Source organism: Schistocerca serialis, chromosome 2 (assembly GCF_023864345.2).
Source record: "Schistocerca serialis cubense isolate TAMUIC-IGC-003099 chromosome 2, iqSchSeri2.2, whole genome shotgun sequence".
Lineage (NCBI taxonomy): Eukaryota > Metazoa > Arthropoda > Insecta > Orthoptera > Acrididae > Schistocerca > Schistocerca serialis.
Genome location: NC_064639.1, coordinates 647,131,517 through 647,158,152, shown reverse-complemented (window position 1 = coordinate 647,158,152; position 26,636 = coordinate 647,131,517). Strand labels below are relative to the sequence as shown.

The 26,636-nt window shown below is 43.1% G+C and overlaps 1 protein-coding gene across 1 annotated transcript in view; it reads left to right on the top strand.

Moving 5' to 3' along the window:
• The window catches only part of LOC126456303 (alpha-amylase-like), a 66,655-nt gene extending 40,253 nt beyond the window's left edge, over positions 1-26,402 (top strand). Inside the window, exons 2-12 of the mRNA XM_050092053.1 lie at positions 6,851-7,152; positions 11,156-11,307; positions 15,122-15,290; positions 17,273-17,388; positions 17,469-17,599; positions 17,687-17,809; positions 17,896-18,017; positions 19,833-20,049; positions 22,936-23,054; positions 23,827-23,982; positions 26,045-26,402. Of these exons, the coding sequence (XP_049948010.1) occupies positions 6,851-7,152; positions 11,156-11,307; positions 15,122-15,290; positions 17,273-17,388; positions 17,469-17,599; positions 17,687-17,809; positions 17,896-18,017; positions 19,833-20,049; positions 22,936-23,054; positions 23,827-23,982; positions 26,045-26,155 (1,718 nt within the window). The 3' untranslated portion in view covers positions 26,156-26,402. The remainder of the gene's footprint in view (positions 1-6,850; positions 7,153-11,155; positions 11,308-15,121; positions 15,291-17,272; positions 17,389-17,468; positions 17,600-17,686; positions 17,810-17,895; positions 18,018-19,832; positions 20,050-22,935; positions 23,055-23,826; positions 23,983-26,044) is intronic.
• The last annotated feature ends 234 nt before the right edge of the window (positions 26,403-26,636 follow it).

Sequence of the window (26,636 nt, the reverse complement as noted above, 5' to 3'; positions counted from 1 at the left end):
TGGTCCAGTGGAGGCCGTAAAATATAAATAAAATAAATAAAAATAATCTGATAAAAAGAATATTGCAGCATAAGCATAGTATGACGACATGAACCGAAGGAAAATATTCAAATTACTGAACAGTAAAAAATACACACCATTACCAAACCTTTATCTGTTAAACATATCTTATCTTTTTACAGACTGGCATTGTTATTCATTAAACCTTACCTCATAAACATATTCCTAGACACCATATTCTTCCTCAAGAAGTCCATCTCGCTGACCACGAATAGCCCTGCGATCTGCAGCTACTTCTCAGTCCACAGGAAGCGGCAATGGATTCGTGAGGAATATGTGCAACACGAAAATCGAAAACATGATGTAGCTTTGTGTCAAAAAAGAAAATTAATTGTAATTCAAAATGTCACTCTAGCCTTCCCTGCTGCAACGATTGTATCATGCTACTTACGCTTTGTGCTTTGGCAGCGGTGAAATGTAAGTACAAGATCAAATTGTCAAAATGTAAAGTGTTTTTGTAAAGAAGAAAAGTAAATACACTCCTGGAAATTGAAATAAGAACACCGTGAATTCATTGTCCCAGGAAGGGGAAACTTTATTGAAACATTCCTGGGGTCAGATACATCACATGATCACACTGACAGAACCACAGGCACATAGACACAGGCAACAGAGCATGCACAATGTCGGCACTAGTACAGTGTATATCCACCTTTCGCAGCAATGCAGGCTGCTATTCTCCCATGGAGACGATCGTAGAGATGCTGGATGTAGTCCTGTGGAACGGCTTGCCATGCCATTTCCACCTGGCGCCTCAATTGGACCAGCGTTCGTGCTGGACGTGCAGACCGCGTGAGACGACGCTTCATCCAGTCCCAAACATGCTCAATGGGGGACAGATCCGGAGATCTTCTGGCCAGGGTAGTTGACTTACACCTTCTCGAGCACGTTGGGTGGCACGGGATACATGCGGACGTGCATTGTCCTGTTGGAACAGCAAGTTCCCTTGCCGGTCTAGGAATGGTAGAACGATGGGTTCGATGACGGTTTGGATGTACCGTTCACTATTCAGTGTCCCCTCGACGATCACCAGTGGTGTACGGCCAGTGTAGGAGATCGCTCCCCACACCATGATGCCGGGTGTTGGCCCTGTGTGCCTCGGTCGTATGCAGTCCTGATTGTGGCGCTCACCTGCACGGCGCCAAACACGCATACGACCATCATTGGCACCAAGGCAGAAGCGACTCTCATCGCTGAAGACGACACGTCTCCATTCGTCCCTCCATTCACGCCTGTCGCGACACCACTGGAGGCGGGCTGCACGATGTTGGGGCGTGAGCAGAAGACGGCCTAACGGTGTGCGGGACCGTAGCCCAGCTTCATGGAGACGGTTGCGAATGGTCCTCGCCGATACCCCAGGAGCAACAGTGTCCCTAATTTGCTGGGAAGTGGCGGTGCGGTCCCCTACGGCACTGCGTAGGATCCTACGGTCTTGGCGTGCATCCGTGCGTCGCTGCGGTCCGGTCCCAGGTCGACGGGCACGTGCACCTTCCGCCGACCACTGGCGACAACATCGATGTACTGTGGAGACCTCACGCGCCACGTGTTGAGCAATTCGGCGGTACGTCCACCCGGCCTCCCGCATGCCCACTATACGCCCTCGCTCAAAGTCCGTCAACTGCACATACGGTTCACGTCGACGCTGTCGCGGCATGCTACCAGTGTTAAAGACTGCGATGGAGCTCCGTATGCCACGGCAAACTGGCTGACACTGACGGCGGCGGTGCACAAATGCTGCGCAGCTAGCGCCATTCGACGGCCAACACCGCGGTTCCTGGTGTGTCCGCTGTGCCGTGCGTGTGATCATTGCTTGTACAGCCCTCTCGCAGTGTCCGGAGCAAGTATGGTGGGTCTGACACAACGGTGTCAATGTGTTCTTTTTTCCATTTCCAGGAGTGTACTTACTGTAACAAGTACTTCAATCTCAATTCTGCTTTCACTGTTTTCCAGTAGGAATGTCCTGTGATTTATTTCGTAGTTTTGTTCTTTCACTTTCAATGGCGTATTAATTAATAAAGGCTTCTTACCTTATGCCCTTTTAACACCTTGCGTAAATATCACTGGTGATTTTGTATAATGTCTAGTAAAAGTGTGTAATATTTTCACAAAAGAATCATATTTCACTGTTTCCTAAAACCATCAGGCATTTTAAACATTAGCCAGTCATTATATAGAGTACCAGGATTTCATACAATGTCGATAACTATTTCTCCTAATATGTGCACCTTTCAATAGCTTCATTCGAAAAAGCATAATCATAGAGATAATGTTTAATAGCTGAAGCCTGCTCAAATCTTAAATGGTATATGAACTTCTTTTGCCGGCATTGTGAAATAAGTCATGATGACATAACAAACTTCCCGTAATCTTAAGCAGATGGCAAGGGGCTTTCAAAAGGTGTCACAATTTGTGCTCGTGAACTACACATTTGTTTTCTAATTACATTATTTGTTTGGCGGACATTCTTATTACATACGGCGTGCCTCATCTTGAAACACATTTAAACAAATATACATTTGTGATTGTGAACTTCACATTTCTAACTTCTAAACATGTTAACATTTCAACTTTCTAAACACGTTATTTGTTGTCAAATTTTCTTATCACGTACGGAGTACTTCATCTAAAAACACATGTATTATTGCGCATAATTTGTAATACTTTCTCTTGAAACGGTGTTGTTAAAAAAGTCAGACGAGTCAATGTCAAAATTGTTTCGGTAATTTCTTATAAAATGAGATTTGGCGTGTAACTGAAAATATAAAGAAAGAAGAACAAACATAATTATCTTAATGTTAAAAAGTTCTTACACAGCAGTGAATCTGAGGGACGTTCTTTTCATTGGCGTTTTACACAGTCTACCATTATTCAGAAACATTGTCTGCAGTGATCGAATAGTGAAAGCCTTCGAGGTTAAAATTACGTTGCGAACTCCTCTGAAACATCTGAATGTGGTTGAATGGTGTGAGCGGTCTTCAACGCTCTGATGACTTCCTGAAATCACGGATTAAAAAATGGTTCAAATGGCTCTGAGCACTATGGGACTTAACTTCTGAGGTCATCAGTCCCCTAGAACTTAGAACTACTTAAACCTAACCAACCTAAGGACATCACACACATCCATGCCCAAGGCAGGATTCGAACCTGCGACCGTAACGGTCGCGCGGTTCCAGACTGTAGCGCCTAGAACCGCTCGGCCACTCCGACCGGCAGCACGGATTAGAACCTCGAGGAACAAAGTACTACAAAATGACTCTTACTCTTCGGCATGATAGAAGTTTAAAAACCAGCATCTGCTGGAAAGTGATTTGACCTTCCGCTCTTGGGTACCGCACTTTCGTGAACAGTGCTAAATATGTCAGTGAATAAATTTGACAAGTGCCTTTGAAGACGCATATCAGAAATCTAACTGTCTCTCCATGGTGTAGGTATGATGTGACATTCACAAAATCTACTAGTCACGAAAATGGACATATTAACATCTAACATGAAGACAATCACGGTGGTCTACCTACCTGTTTTGTGCTGTATTGTCGCTGGGTTAGCTACGTTCCTGCACTCCATAGATGTCTGCCAGTTCGGATTAAATCTGTGTATGACCTCCATTCATAACTTCCGAAGCTGAAATGAAGGTGAAAAATATGGTAATTGAAGGCCACAATTTTTCGCTCAAACACTTTTTATTTACAGTTTTTCTTCGTTCCATTGCTTGACGCGTCTTGTTTAATCATTATCAGATGTTTAACTACAAATTGCCGACGTATATACGTACTTAGAAGGCGTCGCTTATCCGAAACTCAGATTTCCCTTTTCTAGCATGACATCCTGCAAACTATGGAAAGTATGGATGTATATAAGAGTAAGTATGTGATGGGATTTCATTCGGTCTGGTTAACAAATTGCGCTGTTCTTGCTAGTTCAAGAAACTGGCGATGCCCAGAAAATGTGTGAGTCTGGAAACATCTATTACTTGAATAACACTGCTTTGCACTTAAATAATTACTCTGTGAATGCCCAGAATGTTCTCTTGTTAGTCCTGTCCGTTTCTCCAAGACAACAGACCTCTTGTAAAATTAAATACTAGAAAAAACTCGCAGAGTGATACGAAAGCATTGTAATGCATCAGAGATGAATAGCAAACTTATTCTGAAGAGTGGAAAATTCTTTAAACTTAACTGCCGTCCTACCCTCATGGTACAAGACTGATATCTACAGCTTCATCTACATGCACAATCCGCAAGCCACCGTGCGGTGCATGGTGGAGGGTTCCTTGTACCACTGCTAGCCATTTCCTGTTCTGTTCCTCCCGCAAATGGAGCGAGGAAAAACGACTGTCAGTATGCCTCCGTACGAGCCGTAATTTCTCTGATCTTATCTTCGTGGACCTTGCGCGAAATGCACGTTGGCTGCAGTAGAATCATTCTGCCGTCAGCCTCAAATGCCGGTTCTCTAAACTTTCTCAACGTTGTCTCACGATAAGACCGTCTTCTACCGTACAGGAATACCCTTTCGAGTGCACGAAGTATCACCGCAACACTTGCTTGCTGATAGAACTTATCGGATAACTCTAACAACACGCATTTGAAATGCATCGATGTCTTTCTTTAATCCAATATTCTGGGGATCCTGCAAACACGAGTAGCGCTCAGAAATGGGTCGCAGTAGGTGCTATGCGCTATCTCCACTATAGATTAGATACATGTTCCTAAAATTCTCCCGATATTCGGAAGTCGACCAACGTGACGGGCTCGTTCCAATTCATATTTCTCTTAATCGTTATGCCTAGATATGTAATCCTCTTGACTTTGTGAAATGGCACACTCCTAATGCTGTATTCGAATATTATGCGATTGTTTTCCCCACTCATCTGCGTTAACTTTTATTTTTCTGCATTTCGAACAAGATGCTATCTATCACACTGACTAGAATCTTGGTATAAAACATCTTGTATTGTCCTACAGTCACTCAACGACGACGTCTTCCCGCGCAACACAGCATCATCAGCAAACTGTCGCTGTTTTCTTTTCCCCGTCCGTCAGATCATTTATGTATGTAGAGGACAAGAGCGGTTCTGTCGTAACAATGCATTCCTGACGATACGCTTGTCTCTGATGAACACTCGCTATCGAGGACAGTGTACTGGCCCCTGTTACTTAAGAAGTGTTAGAGCCACTCCCACACCTGGGAATCTATTCCGTATGCTCGTATCTTCATTGAGAGTCTATGGAGGGCCACTGTATCAAATACTTTCCATAGTTTGCAGGATGTCATGCTAGAAAAGGGAAATCTGAGTTTCGGATAAGCGACGCCTTCTAAATACGTGCTGATTTTGGACAGAAGGTATGCTGCATCGATGAAATATCTTCTACAGCACTCGTATCATACACAGTCAACTGCAGGCAGAAGCCAACAAGGAAAGAGAAGCCCTCTTAACAACAATGATACTGCATTACTAAGGAGACAGTTGCTGACACCTTAATGCCGCATTAGGTATGACCACAGTTTTGTACCGTTCATGGAATATACATCGTGGTTATTATGTCTGATAATTGGATACGAAAACTGTATCCTAAATGTTACGATTCGGAGGGTCGAGATTTTAACGTGTCACCTTTAATTATCTCAGTTTCAGCTTTCAGTGATATTCTTAGGGCCGTTAAGAAGCCAAGTTTTCGGCTCAACTCACTTCATTACTAGAGATGGATGTGAGAAGAGTAACCCCACTCTGAAAGTTTAGAGAGCTCTTGGAGCAGTTCCGCTTACGTCAAGTATGTGGGTGAGAACACCGGTTCGGACTGGACACACGCATTTGGACACAATTTCCCTTAAAAGGGCATATAAGAAGGTTGTAGATGACACGGTAGTTCAAATGGCTCTGAGCACTATGAGACTTAACTTCTGAGGTCATCAGTCCCCTAGAACTTAGAACTACTTAAAGCTAACTAGCCTAAAGACATCACACACATCCATGCCCGAGGCGGGATTCGAACCTTCGACCGTATCGGTCGCACGGTTCCAGACTGTAGCGCCTAGAACCACTCGGCCACCCGGTTGGAGACACGGTAGTCTCAGCCCTGATTCACCGTCAGAAGGTCGCACGCAAGTTCAAAAATATTGAGGACATATTTCAGAGAGAGAAAGATATTTAGAATAATTGGGCTCTTAGTTACAAAACAAATAGGAGGCGTTTTCCTGATCCCGAAAATAACGTGTGATAAATGGTTGTACACAGTGGAGAGCGCCCATACTGATAAGGGAAGGCCAGGACACATACATACAGATATATAGGCCACATAATAGAAGCGTAAAACTTCTCTCAAGTTTTTCTCGAAACTGCCAGAGTAGTGCACCTTACTGCTTACATATTACGTTGTTTTAATGGCCTATTAATGTGTACAAAGTTTGAAGTAAATCTGAATCCCAACGTCGTGGCCGGCCGAAGTGACGAGCTGTTCTAGGCGCTACGGTCTGGAAGCGCGCGACCGCTACGGTCGCAGGTTCGATTCCTGCCTCGGACATGGGTGTGTGTGATGTCCTTAGGTTATTTAGGTTTAGGTGGTTCTAAGTTATAGGGGACTGATGACCTGAGCAGTTGAGTCCCATAGTGCTCAGAGCCATTTCAACCGTTTTGAACGAACGTCGTGGCCTCCAATTGTGAGTTTTCAGAATTTGCTATCGGAATATATTGGAATTCTAATTGTGAGATTTCAAAGTAGAGAATAGTGAAGTCAAAATACACAATGAATCGGCGACATAGGCACAACTGCTACAAGTGCCGTGGTCTTTTCAGCGCCACATGTGTTTGCCACGACGCGGGCGGCGGCCTCGGGCGCGAGCGATCGCCCCAGCTGCGCACACAGACGGCCGGCCTATATAAGAGCCGGCTGCCTCAGACTGGACGCCATCGCCCCTCTGGTCACCATGATAGGTTTTCTCGTCCTGGCGGCGCTCGTTGCCTGCGCGAAAGCGCAATGGGAGCCCAATGTGGTGGAGGGCCGCAGTGTCATGGTTCACCTGTTCGAGTGGAAGTGGACCGACATTGCCAACGAGTGCGAGACTTTCCTGTCGCCGAAGAACTACGGCGGTGTCCAGGTGAGAGCAAACACAGGGAAGGATGAATGAGTTAGTAATCCGTGCCCCACAAGGGAAATATACAGTTTGCTTCAGCTGTCCAACGTGGTCTCTGAGTTCATCTGGGCTTGTTTGAGGGAGAAGGCGTTAACTATGTGTATTGTGAGTTCGTAGTACATCATACCTTCAATTATCAGTCGATACATTATCTCCATCTGGTTACAAAATCACTCTCTCCGTATTGACGATGAGGTAGTATCGTTCAGTCAATAGCTAACCCACTAACCATATGCTCCTTCCCTCTATATTTCTGTTGTGTTCATAGTTCCGCGTAGTCAGAGCGTACACAACTTTCCCAATAGAGCGCGCCCCGCTAAGCACAACAGCGCAGGCGCAGTGCTCGTCCGTCTCCGCAATACGACATGGCGCTGCCTAAGAGATGGACCAAATTCTGCTTCCGCCGATCCGCGTATTAATATGTCTCGCAGCCAATGAGATTGCTGCTAACATAGAACCTTTTCTCCTCGCGGATCACACTCGCGCAGTGATACATGAACGCGCGAGGTATTATAACGAATGTACAGACCTGCGATTAGTCAGTCTGCATTAGTCTGTACCAGTCTATAGTCAAGTTTCAGTCTGCAGCTAACAAGATTACCATATTCCTGTACAAGCCATGAATATAAATGAATAGACACTTTGTCAAGTATCAGTGATATTTGAGAATAAGATTAACGTACCAAGACCAAAGGAACTTCAGATTGTCAATTGTAAATAGCATCCAGAATCAAGTTACGTAATATCTATGTTTTTTATTATTTTAATAAATGTGTGTGAAAATTAATCAAGTTCTGTTTAAAGTTGGTCACCGTCAGTCTGCTACTCTGAGCGTGCAAGTGGCATTTCTATCGTCTGACCTAATGGCAGAAGATAAACACGCCACGATAAGACCACGAGACATATTGCTGACACTCGCCTACTTCGTTAGAGCGACAAGTCAAATAATCTGATGGTGTGTGTACTGAAGGTCTTACAGTACGCACACCACAATTTGTCTTCTGTAATCAGTGCTATTACCACCTCGTATATCGTAAAGTGCAATGCGGTACATTTGGAGAAACAAGAAGCTAAGTCGGCTCCGGTTAGAATACGCGCGTGGCGGATTAACGTCCGTGAGTGGAGCACATCCCAGCCTATGATTTGTACGCCGTTTTTCACACTCGTTTAGGCCATTTCTGGGTTGATTACCGCATTTCGCCTCAGGAAATACCATACAGAAACAATTAAAATACAATCACACACAGGACAAATTTACACAATTTGCAGACGAGGACGCACAGGACTTTACCCCGTGTGAAACTATAGCCAACCTCGATCATATTGGACCTATCACGCTGCTGCTTGTACGTTGACCGCTACAGTGTAATTAAACCGTTTTTATTAAAGAAGGTAAATCAGTACCTCACGCACGCGTTGCTAAGGCAGAGCACAAGCTTCAAACTCTACAGTGACCGAACACTGCAGGAGGCAACAAGCATTGGGAAGAAGGATGAGCATACTTTCCCCATAAGGGTGACAGGAAAGGCATTCACCCGAAAGGGCAAATAAACATAATTTTCCCAGAACGCGAGTACAGCGCAGCCCACCTTAGAAGCGGTAGGCGTGCGACGAGGGCCTCCCGTCGGGTAGACCGCCCGCCTGCTGCGTCTTTCGATTTGACGCAACTTCGGCGACTTGCGCGTCGAAGGAGATGAAATGATGATCATTAGGACAACACAACACCCAGTCCCTGAGCGGAGAAAATCTCCGACCCAACCGGGAATCAAACCCGGGCCCTTAGGACTGACAGTCTGTCGCGCTGACCACTCAGCTGCCGGGAACGGACTTAGAAGCGGTAAACGCTACAGACATGAAGGAGAAGAATTATTTTTGTCCATACCAATAGTTTACAACTGTTGTTACATGCACCACGAGGTTACCTAGTACTGGATGCTTTGACATGTGCCCCTCGTTACGTTCCCTCTCCTACTTCTTCGCTGACATCATTTCCTTCCAGATTTGTTTAACCTTGCCGTGCTTCCCAAGTGATTCAGTCACTCCATTTTATACATTTTTCTGTGGCACTTAATATTCTGTTTTTCTACGTGCACCGTTTCCTCCTTCGTATTATCTTAACCAAAACAGCCGTTTCGATATCCTCTGTCTTATTTATGAGAAGCAGACTGTATTTCCCCCATACTTTACTCCATCAGCTATTAATTTTGTTTCAGACGCTGCTCGTTACTTCGTTTCTCCTGCTCTTTAACTGTGTTAAATTGCTCCCCCATATAATAACTGGCTTCCTAACTTGAAGTTGTAACAAAAAAGTCATAATGTTCCCAGTCACATCGTTAACAGTGATATGTATATTCTGGCAACCTATCATCGCTACGGGCCGACTTCGACATTACTTGATTAGCGCCTCCGCATACTAAAAAAGAGGAACCAGATTCCATGTCTCTTGCTATATTTATGGAAAGGGGACAGACAGAACGGGGAAATTAAAAGTTCCTTCAGTAGAAAAGTAGTGAAACTGGCTCTCTGGCTTCCACAGAATCACGAAATTGAAACGCTTGCGCCTCTGTAAATGCCACACAAGGTTTAGTTTATCGTCACTAACTAAACAAATATTACAATTTTACAAGGTTTGTTACTGCTCTGTTTTGTGTAGAATATTGGAAGTAGAGGGAGTCGCCTGTATTGACGTTCAAATATACCCAGAATAATTAAAATCCGCACATCTCATTTTGACCTACGGCACATCGTGCTCTATCTACCGATAATATAGAATTTATTTCGGTAAGAGATGTTTTACAACTTGCTCCATTTGATTGTTTGAGTTCCGTAATAAATCTGTGACACTTATCATGATCAGTTTGGAAAAATCAGGTTCGGTAACTCGATATTAGGAATTACTGTCTGTTACAGGGATCAAGTAGCTATAACTACAATGATGGTGATGATGTTTGGTTTGTGGGGCGCTCAACTGCGTGGTCATCAGCGACCGTACAAAGTCCCAATTTGTTCACACTCCAATTTTTTACACAGTCCAACCTAGCCGCTATCAGTAGCCACATCATCATAGTGATGATGATAAAATGATGAGGACAACACAAACACTAAGTCCCCAGGCAGAGAAAATCCCCAACCTGGTCGGGAATCGAACCCGGTACCCAGAGGCAGCAACGCTATCCGCTAGACTACGAGCTGCGGACAGCTGTAACTGTCGTTTTGTTTAGTTACTATATTTTCATGACTAAGCCTACAAAAAAATGTGCTAAAATGTGAAGAAGTGGAAGGAAACACCTTACTGAATATGTATTTTACCGAAACTGTCCATGTCTGTCGTCAGAATACAGGCTGTGTTGATCTTACAATCCGGAATTTCGGATTAATTACCATTTACCGTAGCAGCACTGGAAACGCTAAAATTGTGCTCATTTCAAGGAATTACAGAAAGTGAAGAATAAACAAAGTGAAGAGTAAAAAACAAATAGCGAATTATTCAGTGTATTTTAGGCGCCCTTCCATTATTTTAATATACGTGGTACCTGTGAAGTGTTTGAACCAAAGATACGATATAAAGTTACGACACTATCTATATGATTGTGAAGGTATTTGAAGCTGTAGGTCCTTCACGAATGATGTAACCCTGAGAATCGAGATTACGTCTACAAAGTACGAATGGTGAGGGTTACGGGGGCATCAATGAAAAATTTTAATAAGTGCCCCAATAAAAGTCTTCGAAAATATTTTCATAAACTGAAGCATCAGACATGATTGAATTTCATAATACGAGACTACGTCTGTATTTCTAATCGTTTAGAAACTGGACTGAGAGGTACAACGGGCACAATTCGTCGCCGCCGACTTCAGTACGATAATCTAAATGCATTTTCAATTTTTCAGGTATTGCGCTCTCCTCCTGGTCCATTTTAGAAACCTCTGAACGCAGGTATAACAATACAGTTAATTCTCTTTTCAGGTGTCACCACCCAGCGAGAACCTGGCCATCACCGCAAGCAACCGACCATGGTGGGAGAGGTACCAGCCGGCGTCGTACAAACTCGTCACCCGCTCCGGTAACGAGGAGGAGTTCAGGGACATGGTGAAGCGCTGCAACGCCGCAGGAATCCGGTAAGAGGACGCCCTCACAGGCTCGAGATGTTTGGCAAGGCGCCACAGGGCTGGAAATCGAAAGTGGGGTCTCTATCAGGAACTACTTTTGTAATGAGTGAGCCATGAGACATTGTAGCTTGTGCACTACAATAACGCCTTCACCGTCTCCCACACCTACTATTTCATTCGCTGATGGAACGCATTGGGACCAAATTACCGCAAGCTACTTGGTTAAGCGAAAACTGTGTTGGTAAGCGAAAAGTACTGACTGTTGTTGGAACGCCAGCTCATGGAATTTTCTGACTAAGGCTATTCCCTCTATAGTCATACTTCGGTGTCTAAACAACCTGTGATGGATCGTATAACTCTCCTTTGAAACCTCTCGTCAGCTTCCATTAATAGTTTTTGGTAAGAATCCAGAATCGACAAGCAGCAGCAGAAGCTACGGTCTATAAGAACTTTCTTTCGTAGGTGAGTTGCTTTGTCTTAGGATTCTTTGCAATAATATATGATATGTGCCACTCGCAGAGTTGGAATGGTGCGCTCATTTCACATTCTGTTGCGCCTTTTGTGATTAATAGTGCTTTTTGCTGAATCTGAACACTGACCGTTGTTCAAAAAATGGTTCAAATGGCTCTGAGCACTATGGGTCATCAGTCCCCTAGAACTTAGAACTACTTAAACCGAACTAACCTAATGACATCACACACTTCCACGCCCTAGGCAGGATTCGAACCTGCGACCGTAGCAGTCGCGCGGTTCCCGACTGAAGCGCCTAGAACCGCTCGGCCACCGCGACCGGCACTGACCGTTGTGCTACAGGCAATCGATACAGCATATAATTGTCCATTCCTTTGGATTACATTATTTAACTTCGGAATCGATAAAAATCATGCTAGGAAACTTACATACACGATAATACCTAAATATCTGTGTTACAAATAGAGTGTTTCCGCTGAAACATAAATGACTTTACCTGTCTTGAAGTATAATTTTGCTTAATGAAACCAACAGTTTTGCAGGGACAAGTCTAAATTACTCATCACAAAAAACCGTAATTGCATGATCTTATATGTCAGTGGAAATATGTTCCGATGTTCCACCTTTGCAAAGTGGTTCAAATGGCTCTGAGCACTATTGTACTTAACATCTGAGGTCTTCAGTCCCCTAGGTCATTAGAGACGGAGCACAAGCTCGGATTAGAGAAGGATGGGGAAGGAAATCAGCCGTGCCCTTTCAAAGGAACCATTCCGGCATTTGCCTGAAGTGATGTAGGGAAATCACAGAAAACCTAAATCAGGATGGCCGGACGTGGGATTAAGGACAGGTGACATAAGTCTCAAAACGACCGATAGATACGCATTACCATTTTAAATAATTATTTTAAGCCTCTGTTACACATGTTCACTGCAGTGGACAGCTGTCAATACCACATCTTTGGCGATCTGAATGAGTCCTGAGGCTGCACATGCACTCAGTCAACTCCAGTGGTCACATCCTGCCGCTGCTGTGCACTGAGTGTATTTGCAGCTTCAGGACTGATTGAAAACGCGAAAGAAGCGACATTTAACAGCTGTCCACAGCGGTTTATTTGAGCACCACAGGGTTGAAATACCGTACAACAAGGCACAATGAGCTTATGTTAACGTGAAGTGCGGTGGATGATCTAGGCCTGACGAAGACCTGAAACGCAGAGTTATGAGATGGTACAAAGTAGAGCACATCCTGCGCCGATCATAAGTGAGAACTTCAATCAGTTCAGCTGGAATTCATCCGAGCGCAAATATCTGCCAGTACTACACAAAGCGCTGTTTCACTGTGGAATTTCGGTCGAACTGATTACAGCGAGTGGTAAACAGTGGTTTGATTCGCTATGTGGGGCTTGCTCGCTGGAAGAACAGTATCAGTGATATGCATGGAACTCGGTTCAAATCCACAGTGCTTTTGATAAGTATAACTGTGGCTTAAAAATAAATCTCATGTAGTGTTTATGTACCTATCCAGACATTTACTACAGTAACGACTTTTCTCACAGAAGGTGGAAATGAACTTTCAGTGCTAGTTTCCTCAACTCAATTCTGACCAAGCATTTGTTTATCTATTAATTGGAAACCCAGTTCTAAGCAAAGAAGGGAAAGCAGAAAGGTGGAGGGAGTATATAGAGGGTCTATACAGGGGCGACGTACTTGAGGAGAATCTTACGGAAATGGAAGAGGATGTAAATGAAGATGAAATGGGAGATACGATACTGCGTGAAGAGTTTGACACAGCACTGAAAGATCTGAGTCGAAACAAGGCCCCAGGAGTAGACAACATTCCATTGGAGCTACTGACGGCCTTGGGAGAGCCAGTCCTGACGAAACTCTACCATCTGGTGAGCAAAATGTATGAGACAGGCGAAGTACCCTCAGACTTCAAGAAGAATATAATAATTCCAATACCAAAGAAAGCAGGTGTTGACAGATGTGAAAATTACCGAACTATCAGTTTAATAAGTCACAGCTGCAAAGTACTATCTCGAATTCTTTACAGACGAATGCAAAAACTGGTAGAAGCCGACCTCGATGAAGACCAGTATGGATTCCGCAAAAATGTTGGAACACGTGAGGCAATACTGACCCTACGACTTATCTTAGAAAACAGATTAAGGAATGGCAAACCTACGTTTCTAGCATTTGCAGACTTAGAGAAAGCTTTTGACAATGTTGACTGGAATAATCTCTTTCAAATTCTAAAGGTGGCAGGGGTAAAATACAGGGAGCGAAAGGCTATTTATAATTTGTACAGAAAGCAGATGGCAGTTATAAGAGTCGAGGGGCATGAATGGGAAGCAGCGGTTGGGAAGGGAGTGAGACAGGGTTGTAGCCTGTCCCCGATGTTATTCAATCCGTATATTGAGCGAGCAGTGAAGCAAACAAAAAAAAAAATTGGGAGTAGGTATTAAAATCCATCGAGAAGAAATAAAAACGATGAGGTTCGCCGATGACATTGTAATTCTCTCAGAGACAGCAAAGGATTTGAAAGAGCAGTTGAACGGAATGGACAGTGTCTTGAAAGGAGGATATAAGATGAGCATCAACAAAAACAAAACGAGGATAATGGAATGTAGTCGAATTAAGTCGGGTGAAGCTGAGGGAATTAGATTAGGAAATGAGACACTTAAAGTAGTAATGGAGTTTTGATATTTGGGGAGTAAGACAACTAATGATGGTCGAAGTAGAGAGCATGTAAAATGTAGACTGGCTATGGCAAGGAAAGCATTTCTGAAGAAGAGAAATTTGTTAACATCAAATGCATATTTAAGTGTCAGGAAGTCGTTTCTGAAAGTATTTGTGTGGAGTGTAGCGACGTATGGAAGTGAAACATGGACGATAAATAGTTTGTACAAGAAGAGAATAGAAGCTTTCGAAATGTGGTGCTACAGAAGGATGCTGAAGATTAGATGGGTAGATCACATAACTAATGAGGAGGTCTTGAATAGAATTGGGGTGAAGAGGAGTTTGTGGCACAACTTGATAAGAAGAAAGGACCAGTTGGTAGGACATGTTCTGAGGCATCAAGGGATCACAAATTTAGCATTGGAGGGCAGGGTGGAGGGTAAAAATCGTAGAGGGAGACCAAGAGATGAATACACTAAGCAGATTCAGAAGGATGTAGGTTGCAGTAAGTACTGGGAGATGGAGAAGCTGGCACAGGATAGAGTAGCATGGAGAGCTGCATCAAACCAGTCTCTGGACTGAAGACAACAGCAACAACAACATTTTCTTTTGAAACAGTCTGTGCTATGCAGTGTGACGATGTGGTTGTTGGGTGAATGCGCTGGCTTTTGCAGTATCTACGTTGACGCCGTGTTTAACCACATGACGGGAACGTGGGACGGCGTCGGCACCACCGGTGGAAGCAGCGTGGACACGGCCAACTACGACTACCCCGCGGTGCCCTACACCAAGGAGCACTTCCACAGCCAGTGCACCGTCAACAACTACCAGGACGCCAACAACGTGAGTCGCATCTCCTTCGGCGAATCCGGGAGAAAAATGTAGCAAGCGTACTATAACACGTTAGCAGTACACGATAATGTCACAGTCATCTCATCGGCCCTCGTTAATACTTAGCATTGTCAAAAAGATTTATCCGGTTTGACAAGACGGCGCGTAAATTGACTCAATGCTGTGTTATGTCGTAGGTGCACTGCATATATATTGGCTGATATAAGCTTAGTGATCTGAAGGAAATTTTACTCTCAGTACAAAAAGAGCATCGAATGTCTCAAATGTTGACTAGAGTCGAAGAAGCGGCATGATGGCAGTTAGTATTGCAACGTATAAAGCTTCAAAAGCGTTTAAATCTCATCACTCTGAAAAACTGATATGCTGTCGTGCCTCTGCAGGTGTTAGCTCGGCACTGCCCTTATTGTTGATGACAGATGAAATGTAATCCAGTAAATACACCGCAGCACGACATGATTTATTTCATTTCTGCAGGTCTTACGCAACGTAACATCATCTCTGAAAAATACGCCATTACGGTTATAAAATGGTGAAACATCATAGAAATTTGGGATAACAGAGAGACTAAATCAGATTCACTCTTTGCACGCACCATATGCTGATGGAACAGGAGAGGTAGCAGAATAACAGTGGTGTATTCGCGAAGCACCTTAATGTAGCTAGCCGGCTGTATACTCGTACATAGATGTGAAATGTCCTGCAATGTAGTTTGTATAATTCAGTGCAATGTCATTATAATACGCCACACAGCTGCAGAAGATAGTGGTTTGATTTCTATAATATGAAACCCTTCCTGGAAAGTTTTGTCAGTATCGAATCTGACTTAGCTTTCGGTATCCTTTCCTATTTTAAGAAGCGTCATTTAATCCATATTATAGTGGCATTATTGATGATTGCGCATGTTCCTATCAGTATTGTACTCATACTGAAAATTACAAACCTGATATGTCATAATTCTCATTAGAAAAACAACAATGAGCTCATGCTCTCGAACCTTAATCGTAACATTAACGCAAGAGGATGAAGAGGTATGGATAATTTAAGGGAGCAATTGACATTCCAGTACGTTTATATTTTTATAGTAATTTTGTCATTTTGAAGGATATAAGAATCTTCTGTTTAACTGGCTTGTTTGGCCTGGCATCCAGTGAACACGAAACCGGTAGTTCGGAACAGAAATACTGTACAAATTCCAGTATAACGTTTATGTATGGTCTTGTATACTAGAATAATAACTGATTATACATACAGTCCAAGTCCGCAAAGCAAACGGTAACGTTGTGTCCTGTGCTATACAGGCTGTAACAGGTGTAAGTAGAGATATTTTTAAAACGTGATACCTTAATACATACACACATCAGTGTGCTGATTGTTTCTTCCCCGCAACGACATTCTTCCCACAAATACGTCATATAATGTACTACCTGATGTTTTCTGCACTGTCTATAACCCAACCACTAAGTGGCCTATGACTGTCAGTATCGGTTGCCCGTTTTGTCGACGCTTCGACTCTTGACCTACTGCCCAGGGGAAAATAAGCGTTAACGACATGTTCTCGTCACCTGTACTTGGAGGTACTACCCAACCTAACACCATACTACTCATAACAGCTATAACAGCAAATGAAGTAACTACTGATGTAGTGATGTTCAATACATGGTTCTCAGTCAACAATAATAATATCTACACCTATATGAGTTACAGCTATAATTTTGAAAGAAGTAATTAATGATGTAATGATGGTCAATACATGGCTCTCGGTCAACAACAAAAATATCTACACTTGCATGTGTTACAGCCTTCGTGATAACACAGTAATATACGGCACTGATAACCGATTTTTAATAATTTTTTACGTTAACGAGTTCAACAACATTTTAGTGAAATAGTACCACAGTTAGCCCTCGCATTTAAATAGTCATTATGTGTAAAAATCACAGGCGCTCTGCTTACCACGTTTCTTTCACACTCAGATCCGCAACTGCGAACTCACTGGACTGCACGACCTCGACCAGAGCCAGGAGTACGTGAGGGGCAAGATTGTGGATTATCTGAACACACTCATCGACGCCGGTGTCGCAGGCTTCAGGTGAGGATCTCTTTCTCAAAACTAGATTACCACTTTACAACCAGAGCGAAAAACTCGTGTTATTTTGTGCGTTTGCGCAGGATTGACGCTGCCAAACACATGTGGCCATCTGATCTGGAGAACATCTATGGAAGATTGAACAACCTCAATACCGAACACGGATTTGCGGAGGGTCTGCGTCCCTTCATCTACCAGGAAGTCATCGATCCAGGTAACTTACGAACATAATTGTGAAATTGACAGACGGTTTGACGATAGAACTCAAAAGTAGCTAAATCGAGTCACAATTTTCTTGCAGGTACTGAGGCTGTTTCCAAGAATGAATACCTGTCCATTGGAAGAATCACTGAGTTCTATTTCGGGCAAGCGCTGTCAGCTGCCGTGATGAGGAACAGCCCTCTCAAGGACCTCAGCAACTTCGGTACGTTTCACGACGCTGGAGTCTCAGACTGAATATTTAGCTGAACTTAAGGAACTTGCCTTTCATGGTACTGTTTCTCTTGGCAGGTGAACCTTGGGGTATGGTTGCTGGAATGAGTGCTCTGTCTTTTGTGGATAATCATGACAACCAGAGAGGTCACGGAGGCGCCGGTGATATTCTCACCTTCCAGAGCCCCAAGATGTACAAGGTATGAAACGTAACGAATAAGTACAGGAAATAATCATTTTAAGCCATTTTAACGCAACCGGTTGGTGGTTTAGTAATATTTAGAAAAATCGTCACTGGTCACTTCGTTATCACAAGTCATTGTCGCGAAGAGACCATGAGGATAAAATCAGAGAGATTAGAGCCCACACAGAGGCATGCCGACAGTCCTTCTTTCCACGAACAATACGAGACTGGAATAGAAGGGAGAACCGATAGAGGTACTCAAGGTACCCTCCGCCACACACCGTCAGGTGGCTTGCGGAGTATGGATGTAGATGTAGATTCTACTTCCGAATCCCACACTTTACTGTTGTGCCAGAATGACCCCATTTCCACAAACAGAGGAAGAAAGTGTTTCCTGTTTGATGTGCTCTCTGAATCCCAGTGTTACTGAAGGGATATTCACACAAGTACTGCTTAATTAGTAGGACAGGGTGAAAACTCATGTAAAACTTACATTAACATATGATAGTGCATCACATTATTGAAAAACACATCAGTGAGCCCTTGGTAAGTGTGAATAAGGATTTGTGAAAGTAGTACAGCTGACTGAATCTCTAGTGATTTACTGACAATGTTTTTACGAGAACAGCCGTGAAATATGTACATTCTCTGAATAATACGTAAGTAGACAAATATTTGAGTTAGTTTCGGTCAACTAATTCCTGAAAATTTCTTTTGGAGGGCGAAACACAGAGAGAGAAATTACTTGCATTAGTTCTTATAATGGGGTAAAGGTTGCGCACAAATTAAAGAAACAGGGAAAGAAATCGAAATATAACAGCTTTGGAACAGGAGCATATGGTGATATAAACTAATCCTGAGCCAGTGAATTTTTTGCAATGTTAGGAACAACAAGGGCAATAAACGAACACGCATCTTAAATTTAGTAAAGATAATGAACTGTTTTTGTAACCAGCTGTAATTAGGCGGAGCATTGCACGCTTTTCTGTGCAAATAGGTAACGTACTTAATTCACGCAACCCAGTTGTTGGATCCGAGGGGTGGTCCAATTGCATGGTCACTTGGGTCCCGTAATGTCACGCCTTTTGATTTATTTAGTTTTAGTGGGAGTATATCGGAGGCCTTGTGAATGTGACATGTCCCCGACGAAGAAACACTTCTCGCCAGTATAGTTTCAAAGTCCAACGACGTTCGTACGCTGTCTGGTTTACTTGGTAGAGTGCGCCAGAATTTTCTGCGAAGATCTTATGTTCACTGCCTCGTGATGACTGGGAGTTGTGTGATGTCCTTAATTTAGTTAGGTTTAAGTAGTTCTAAGTTCTAGGGGACTGATGACCATAGATTTTAAGTACCATAGTGCTCAGAGCCAATTGAACCATTTTTTGAAGTTGTAATGTCTGTTCTGAATGTGATGGACGCCGCTTTGAAAATGTCCTGTATTTGACTATCTTATCGAGTAAACAGCATATTATCTTTCCTTAACTTGAGGCGAAAGTGCATTGATTGTAATTGTTGTTTCTGATATTCCAAAACTTCCAAGACCATAAGTTCCCATTCCAAAGTCGTTGTACATCGATTCGTCTGTTAGCTCCTTCCATTTGTACGCAATCTTTTGAATCGCCCTGTGATAGCATGATCGAGAATTCCAGACGTGTGGCATCAGTTCATTAGAAGAATGATGAAGCAACGAAATGGTGTCGGTGATGGAACTACGCTTGCTGTGTAGAAACAATAAGACATACTAATCGGAATGTTCTGATGGTTATCTGTATCCCATTCCTCCAAAATATAAGGCCAGTGACAGCATTCCTTGATATCGGGTATTTTGCAGATAGCGGTGGCCTTTATGCTTGCCTACAACTACGGTCTGCCCCGAGTGATGTCCAGCTACCAGTTCAGCTCATCGGACGAGGGTCCCCCACAGGACAGCAACCAGAACATCATCTCGCCCACCTTCAACGAAGACGGCTCGTGCGCCAGCCCCTGGGTGTGTGAGCATCGCTGGAGGCAGATCTACAACATGGCCGAGTTCAGGAACGTAGTTGGAGGTAAGATCGTCCATTCCAAAGGATCAAATGTCTAAAGCTTGAACGTGGCCCACCATGATCTAAAAATATTTGACAGTTTCCCACTCCTCGTGAATGTCTCGCCCTTCTGTTAACAGCGTAAGTTAATTTTCCCTAAAAATTCAGTGCCAAGTGCCACAGTTCTAGGCACAGTTTGTACGTTACGAAGAAAATATCAACGTCGATAACTACTAAATAAAACTGAACTTCATAAACACATCGAAGGGGCAACACAATGTTGACCGGTCGCTGTGCTTCCTTATATTTTTGCCGTCAGCTGGTCTCGGCAGTGTACGTTATGTAGTGAACATCGCACTCTCCCTCCCGTTCATAACGACTTTTCCAAACCGGAACTGTTAAATATTTTTCCAATAGTCAGTAGTTTATCAGTTGTTCCTACGACGCTGATCCACAACCACCTGTACTGAAACGTATCTTTGGTGTAACGGTAATCGTAGGTCTTTCATGACTGTGTTGCTAAGACTTGATGACTTGTGTGCGTCATGACGGTGTTGGTACGACTTGATGACTTGTGTGCTATGGACATGGAGTGGTAACTGAGTACTTGCTAGTTTAGGCACTTCACACTTCCCTTGGTTGAAGAGGACGTTAATAGGCTCTAGCGCTGAGATTCTCCAGATGGAGACTGCTATTCGGGCCGCGTACTTAGGAGAAACTTCCCATCTCCATAATTCGTTTGACAATGAGATGTGGCACTGCAAAGTATACTACTGGATCTCTGGATCACACGCTGTCTGGTTCAAATTCCAGAACAGTATGGGGTTTTAGCGTGAGGCTGTTTTGGTTGAAATTAATTTCGGATATGACATGTCTGACGTCTTTTCCGAAGAGACAGTCATGTTCGAGGTCGACGTATTGTTGTCTCCCATCTCCAATAACGTCGCGCAATAATACCACACTGAATAAGAATTCATAATAGACATAGTTCTGTGACATTAAAATTGTAAGCTGGACCTTGGACTGTGAGAAGAACTTAGACCTTACTATACAAAGGGCATATCTCTTTGCAAGGGTGCATATTCGGACTGAGCTGCTAAAAATGTTGCACGTGTACCGTATCAGTTTATACTACACTGTGGAGTGAAAGTTTTTGAAGGACGCAAAAAATACTACATTTTACTCTTCGTCATTACTAAATTGTAATGCCAGTGTATACTGGTCCTGGCTATCCAGTATGTGATTTCTGAATCGCTGCCTTAACATGATGTAAAGCATCTGGACCTTCTTCCTTCCTCCACTGTTATTCAAGTGCACCTCCCACTCTTATGATTTTTGAACAGTCTATTCGCTATTACTAGCAGAAATTTAATGCTGAAATCCGTTAACCTTCTCCTCTCCCATTACTATTCACCTAAGCTCGTATTCTCCCTTAATTCCTTCTACTCGTTCCCCTAGTACCGTATTCCAATCATCCATGATTATTATTTTATCATCTCCCTTTACATACTGAAATACCCATTCAATATCCTCACATAATGTCTCCATTTTGCATCTTCAGTTTGTGCTAAAAACGTATATATAAAATATGGTTGTTGGCGTTGTTTTGGTGTCGATTCTGTCGGGAAGAACTATACCACTGGACCTACCTACAGTAACTCGCTCTCTACCATGTTCTATTCATAACGAACCCTACTCATTTTTTCCTATTTTCTGCTGCTGCTGATATTACCGCACATTCGTCTTACCAGAACTCTTCATCTTCTTTCCACTTCATTTCATCAACCGACATAGCATCTGGACTGAGAATGTGGATTTCACTGCTCACCTTTTCTAACTTCCCTTCCATGTTGAAACTTAAAAAAAAAAAATGGCTCTGAGCACTATGGGACTTAACATCTGTGGTTATCAGTCCCCTAGAACTTAGAACTACTTAAATCTAACTAATCTAAGGACATCACACACATCCATGACCGAGGCAGGATTCGAACCTGCGACCGTAGCGGTCACGCGGTTCCAGACTGAAGCGCCTAGAAACGCACGGCCACACCGGCCGGCCTGTTGAAACTTCATACACTCCAAGTTCCGACTCCGGCATTAGCCATTCCATCTTTTTCTCGTGGTTACCGCCACCTAGGCAACCGTCTTCCAGAGATCCGAATGGGGAAGTTACCTGGAACCTTTTGCTAATGGAAAGAACATGATGGCACTTTTTCAGCTACAGACCATATGTTCTGTGAATAAACATTATGTGTCTGTAATGCAGTGATTTCCATTGACTTCTCCTTCCTCTTGCCGTTGATCATTGTTGATTCTTCAGCCTTTTGGTAGCAGTATCCCACTCGATGGACAAGAGTGTGGCCTGAACCTCTGTCAACTCCTCTGCCCTCTTTGACAAGGCCGTTGGGAGATCGAGAGTAATTTCTTATGCCAGAAGTCTTCAGCCCCATTGCTACTGAAATTTATTCGAAATTTATGCAGTAATTGGAAACAAACCCAGGAACTTTGACGTACCTAGGGACTGTGAATATGATTATGACTATGCTGGTCAAACATTTTTCGCCCAGACTACGGACTGTGTTAGTTGCAAACGAGGGACCGAACAGAATAGGACTTCGATGGATCGTCTGTTCCTGCATATTCTTGAAACGATTTCACGAAATGGCGGCCAACATAATACAGGAATGTGGAATGGGGTTTGTTTACGTTCCTCGTGAATGCAGTGCTAGTGTCTTAAGCAATGCACGCCCAAGAGTGGCACGCGTTGTTTGGGAAGAATACGGCCTGCAAGCACAAGAAATAGAGATATAAAATAAACAAACAAAATATTCTGCTATTTCATTTCGCGTCCACTAAATGTGCTCGAATATGATTGATAGTCATAGTAAAGTTTCGCTTGTTCCTTCACAGCAACTGAGGTGACCAACTGGTGGTCGGGCAGCGACTGGCAGATCGCTTTCTGCAGAGGTACCCTGGGATTCATTGCCATCAATGACGAGGAGTCCTCCGACCTGAAAGCGACCATCCAGGTGAGGTCCTATTGTAGAAAACATTCCTTTTTTCGCTGCTATATGTTTGCGTGAGTATATATTGTTAATAAATATGCAGCTCATTCAGACTAAGCTAACAAAAAACCAGCGATGGACCTCTGAAATATATACCATTGTGATTTACACATTAATTAAATTTCATTTATATACGTGATGTCTTGCAATGACATTCGTGTGTTGTAGATACAATTACACAGGTAAATAAGGTTTGTTATCTTTGAACTTTTAAGAGTAGCACATCGATAATCACAGTAATTTACTCCCTTTTTTCAAATAATAAACTAACGTCTGCTTTCAGTTAATAGTCCACAAACAATGATGTGAAACTATAACGGGATTTTTTATGTCGAAACTGGCAATGTCTTGTAGAAACATTGACAGCAGTTAGTCACAGATTTTCCATAAAATGTATTCATTAGGGAATGCAATTTTCTTTGAGCACAATAATAGATTCCTCGTGTATCCCAGTCACGCAGGAACAATGAAGATGATTAACCTGTTTAGAAACACAAAAATACACTCCCCTATTGCCTTTCACAAATCACCCGGAAGATGTATGTGATGAATTATTAATACGATTCGAAACATTCTTTTATGCACTTACAGCATATGGTAAAATCCATGTATGCATGAGGGTACACTGTAAACTACCTGTGTTACAATATTTTCCAGCTGCTATTAAGAGTGATTGCGAATAAATAGTAATTATGCAGAATCCTGTGAGTAAGTTCTTAATTTTCTTTCTGCGCAGACTTGCCTTCCTGCTGGTACCTACTGCGACGTTATTTCTGGTGACGTGAATGGAATGAGCTGCACCGGAAAGAGTGTGACAGTCGGTGCAGACGGTACCGCTACCATCGAGATTCTGGCTTCCGAGGACGACGGTGTCCTGGCGATCCATGAAGGGGTAAGTCGCACACACGTGTTCGTATTGCTGATCAACAGAGAGCAGTTTATTACTCAGCATGGCGAATATTCCGGGTTACGCTGTGCATCTATTGCATCCAGTGGCTGTTTCCTTGCGAATGCAGGAAACAATCTACAGCAGTATCCATCATGACTGTCTGTGGTGCCATTTGAGCAAGCTGGATTTAGACCACATAAATGCTACCGCGAGCAAATGCTCTCCTTCACTATTCGCACAGAAACTGCCTACCAAAATAAACTCAGTACTGGCCTTATTTACATTGACCTGTCTCCAGCTTACGACATGGTGTGGCGCGAGGGCCTAGTATTGAAATATCTGTAAACAATACCTTGTAAATCTCTAGGTGACGTCTTAAGGAACATATTGAGCAGTCTGCAGTTTAAAGCACATCCGGGTGATAAGAAGAGCGGGTGACTTGTGCCCAGTAATGGATTGCCAGCTGCCAATATTGTGGAACATCTGTCACGCTTACATCCGTCGAAGGCAGCTCTCTACAACATTCACAGGGTAGTTTGTAAAAATGTGTCTCTCGCTGCCTAGGAAACTTTTCAAATTCAGAAGACAAGAATATGAAGGGGAAATGAAAATGCTCTCGACTGGATTCAACGCTGAATGGAAACGTGAATGGCATGACACGAAAACCCAGAACCACGATTTATTTTCAACCCGTCTGTTGGAGTTCCAAGGTTTCATCATACAAGGAAGGTATGGGAACAGCTTAACATAAATCTCACTGAGGATGGCATGTGCAGCAGCAACATGCTCAACTGGAGCATTTGCACTGACTCTACGTGTGGCTGTGGTGTCACTTAGACAATTGGAAACATTGTAAATGAGTGTCCGAACAGGCATTTCCCTGGTTGCATCAACAATCTATATGAAGCTCTGGATAGGGCTCTCCACTGGATTGCGTCTACCGATATTCGTACATAGTCTTATCCGTTTAATGTTTGTTCAATCTATATAGTTTCTCATGCAAATTTTTTGTTTAAACTGGTGTTGTATTTGTTGTTGTGATTGATACATACAATAATAATAATCACATTATATAAAAGGTAATGGTCCGTTCCAATCGATACAATTTTCAATTAGAGTTAATGGGGCTTTTAGAGCAGAAAGAGACCGATGCAAGAAAATGTTCACCTTCGTAACATATTGAGCACTTGAATTAATTCGAGCTGTTATGTTTATTTTAATTTAGGGTATATGATAATTTACTGAAAGTACCGTTACTCGGCAGCTCGTACTTTTCCCACTTTCCGGGTAACAGCGGATTTCGCGATTAAGATTCCAGGTTCTTATGAGGTAGTTTTCGATCTCGTTAAAAATAAAAGTGTTTTTCAGGAAGGCCATGCTGCATATACGGAAACAAATGAAGGGGCCATGTCTGGTGAATATGACTTCAGGGTTAAGACATCCCACTGTAGTCCCTTCAATATTGCCTTCGCTCGCATTGCAACAAGTGGCGTGGCATTCTCATCATGTGGAACAACTTTTTCATGGGTCTGACCAAATTTCGCGCGCTTGTCTAGTGCGCGATTCAGATTGAATACTTATGATTAGTAGCTTTCAACATTCACCTTCCGACTCGACTGCAGCAGCTCATGGTACTCCGCACCGACGAGGGCGACTTTTGTCACTCACCTCAAAATCGTTGTCTTTGATACACCGAAACCAATCTCTGCGCGTTGGTTCCGACAGAATCTGTTCTCCCGCACATTAGAAAACGGTGACTTCCCGCATCAGATTTATTCAGATGAAAGCAGAAGTTGTACGTACAAAATCCGTCATGCACAAGGCACTACATAGATGTGTTTTTCTCACTCCACTCGAAGGTCCCACACAAATCCGAAAGCCTGATGCTTATGTTGTCAAATAGGTCTTTCACAGCAATCCACTATTCTGCACTAGTACCACTACTGCCTTCTCTTCGCCAGAAGCTAGAATTAATTCAGGTTCCAAATATACTTCATTTTTTTAATTTGTATAGATAAGGAAATGAGTCAGTGTATATCACGCTATATACGGTATGTGTTTGCAGTCACTGATCGGCAGCAACAACGGCACCACTGTTGCCCCCACTGCGAGTACGAGCGGTAGCACCAGCGGCAGCACCAGCGGCACCACCGTGTCACCAACCACCATCTGCTAAAAGAGGCTCCACCCAGCACCACCGCGGCAGAACACGTGCTTCCTACGACTGGAGAACTATATGACGGACTCAGCGACTAATGTAGTAACTTAATGCAAGTTTTCTAGCAGCATCTTCTCGAGACGTGTTTCTGCCGTTCAGAAAACTATTCAGAACTAGACGTATCTTACATCACATGTTTATTTGTTATAAAATATGAAACAGCTAGTCATAAAACTGAATAAATATTATATTGTGCATACCATAACTGGCTCAGTCATTTTACATGCATTTCCTTTCCTTGTACTCATTGACAATTGGTCAACGTGCATATTTTTGTTTAGAGTGATTTCATGCATATTAAACTTTCTGCAACAAAACTGCAGCAGTAAGATCAGAAAAATGACGAACATTGCTTCTTTTTTTGAAAGTTACAAATTTTAGATACCCTCTGCTGCCAACAGACTTGTTGCAATGCTAAACCGGTTGCCGTCAGATCACC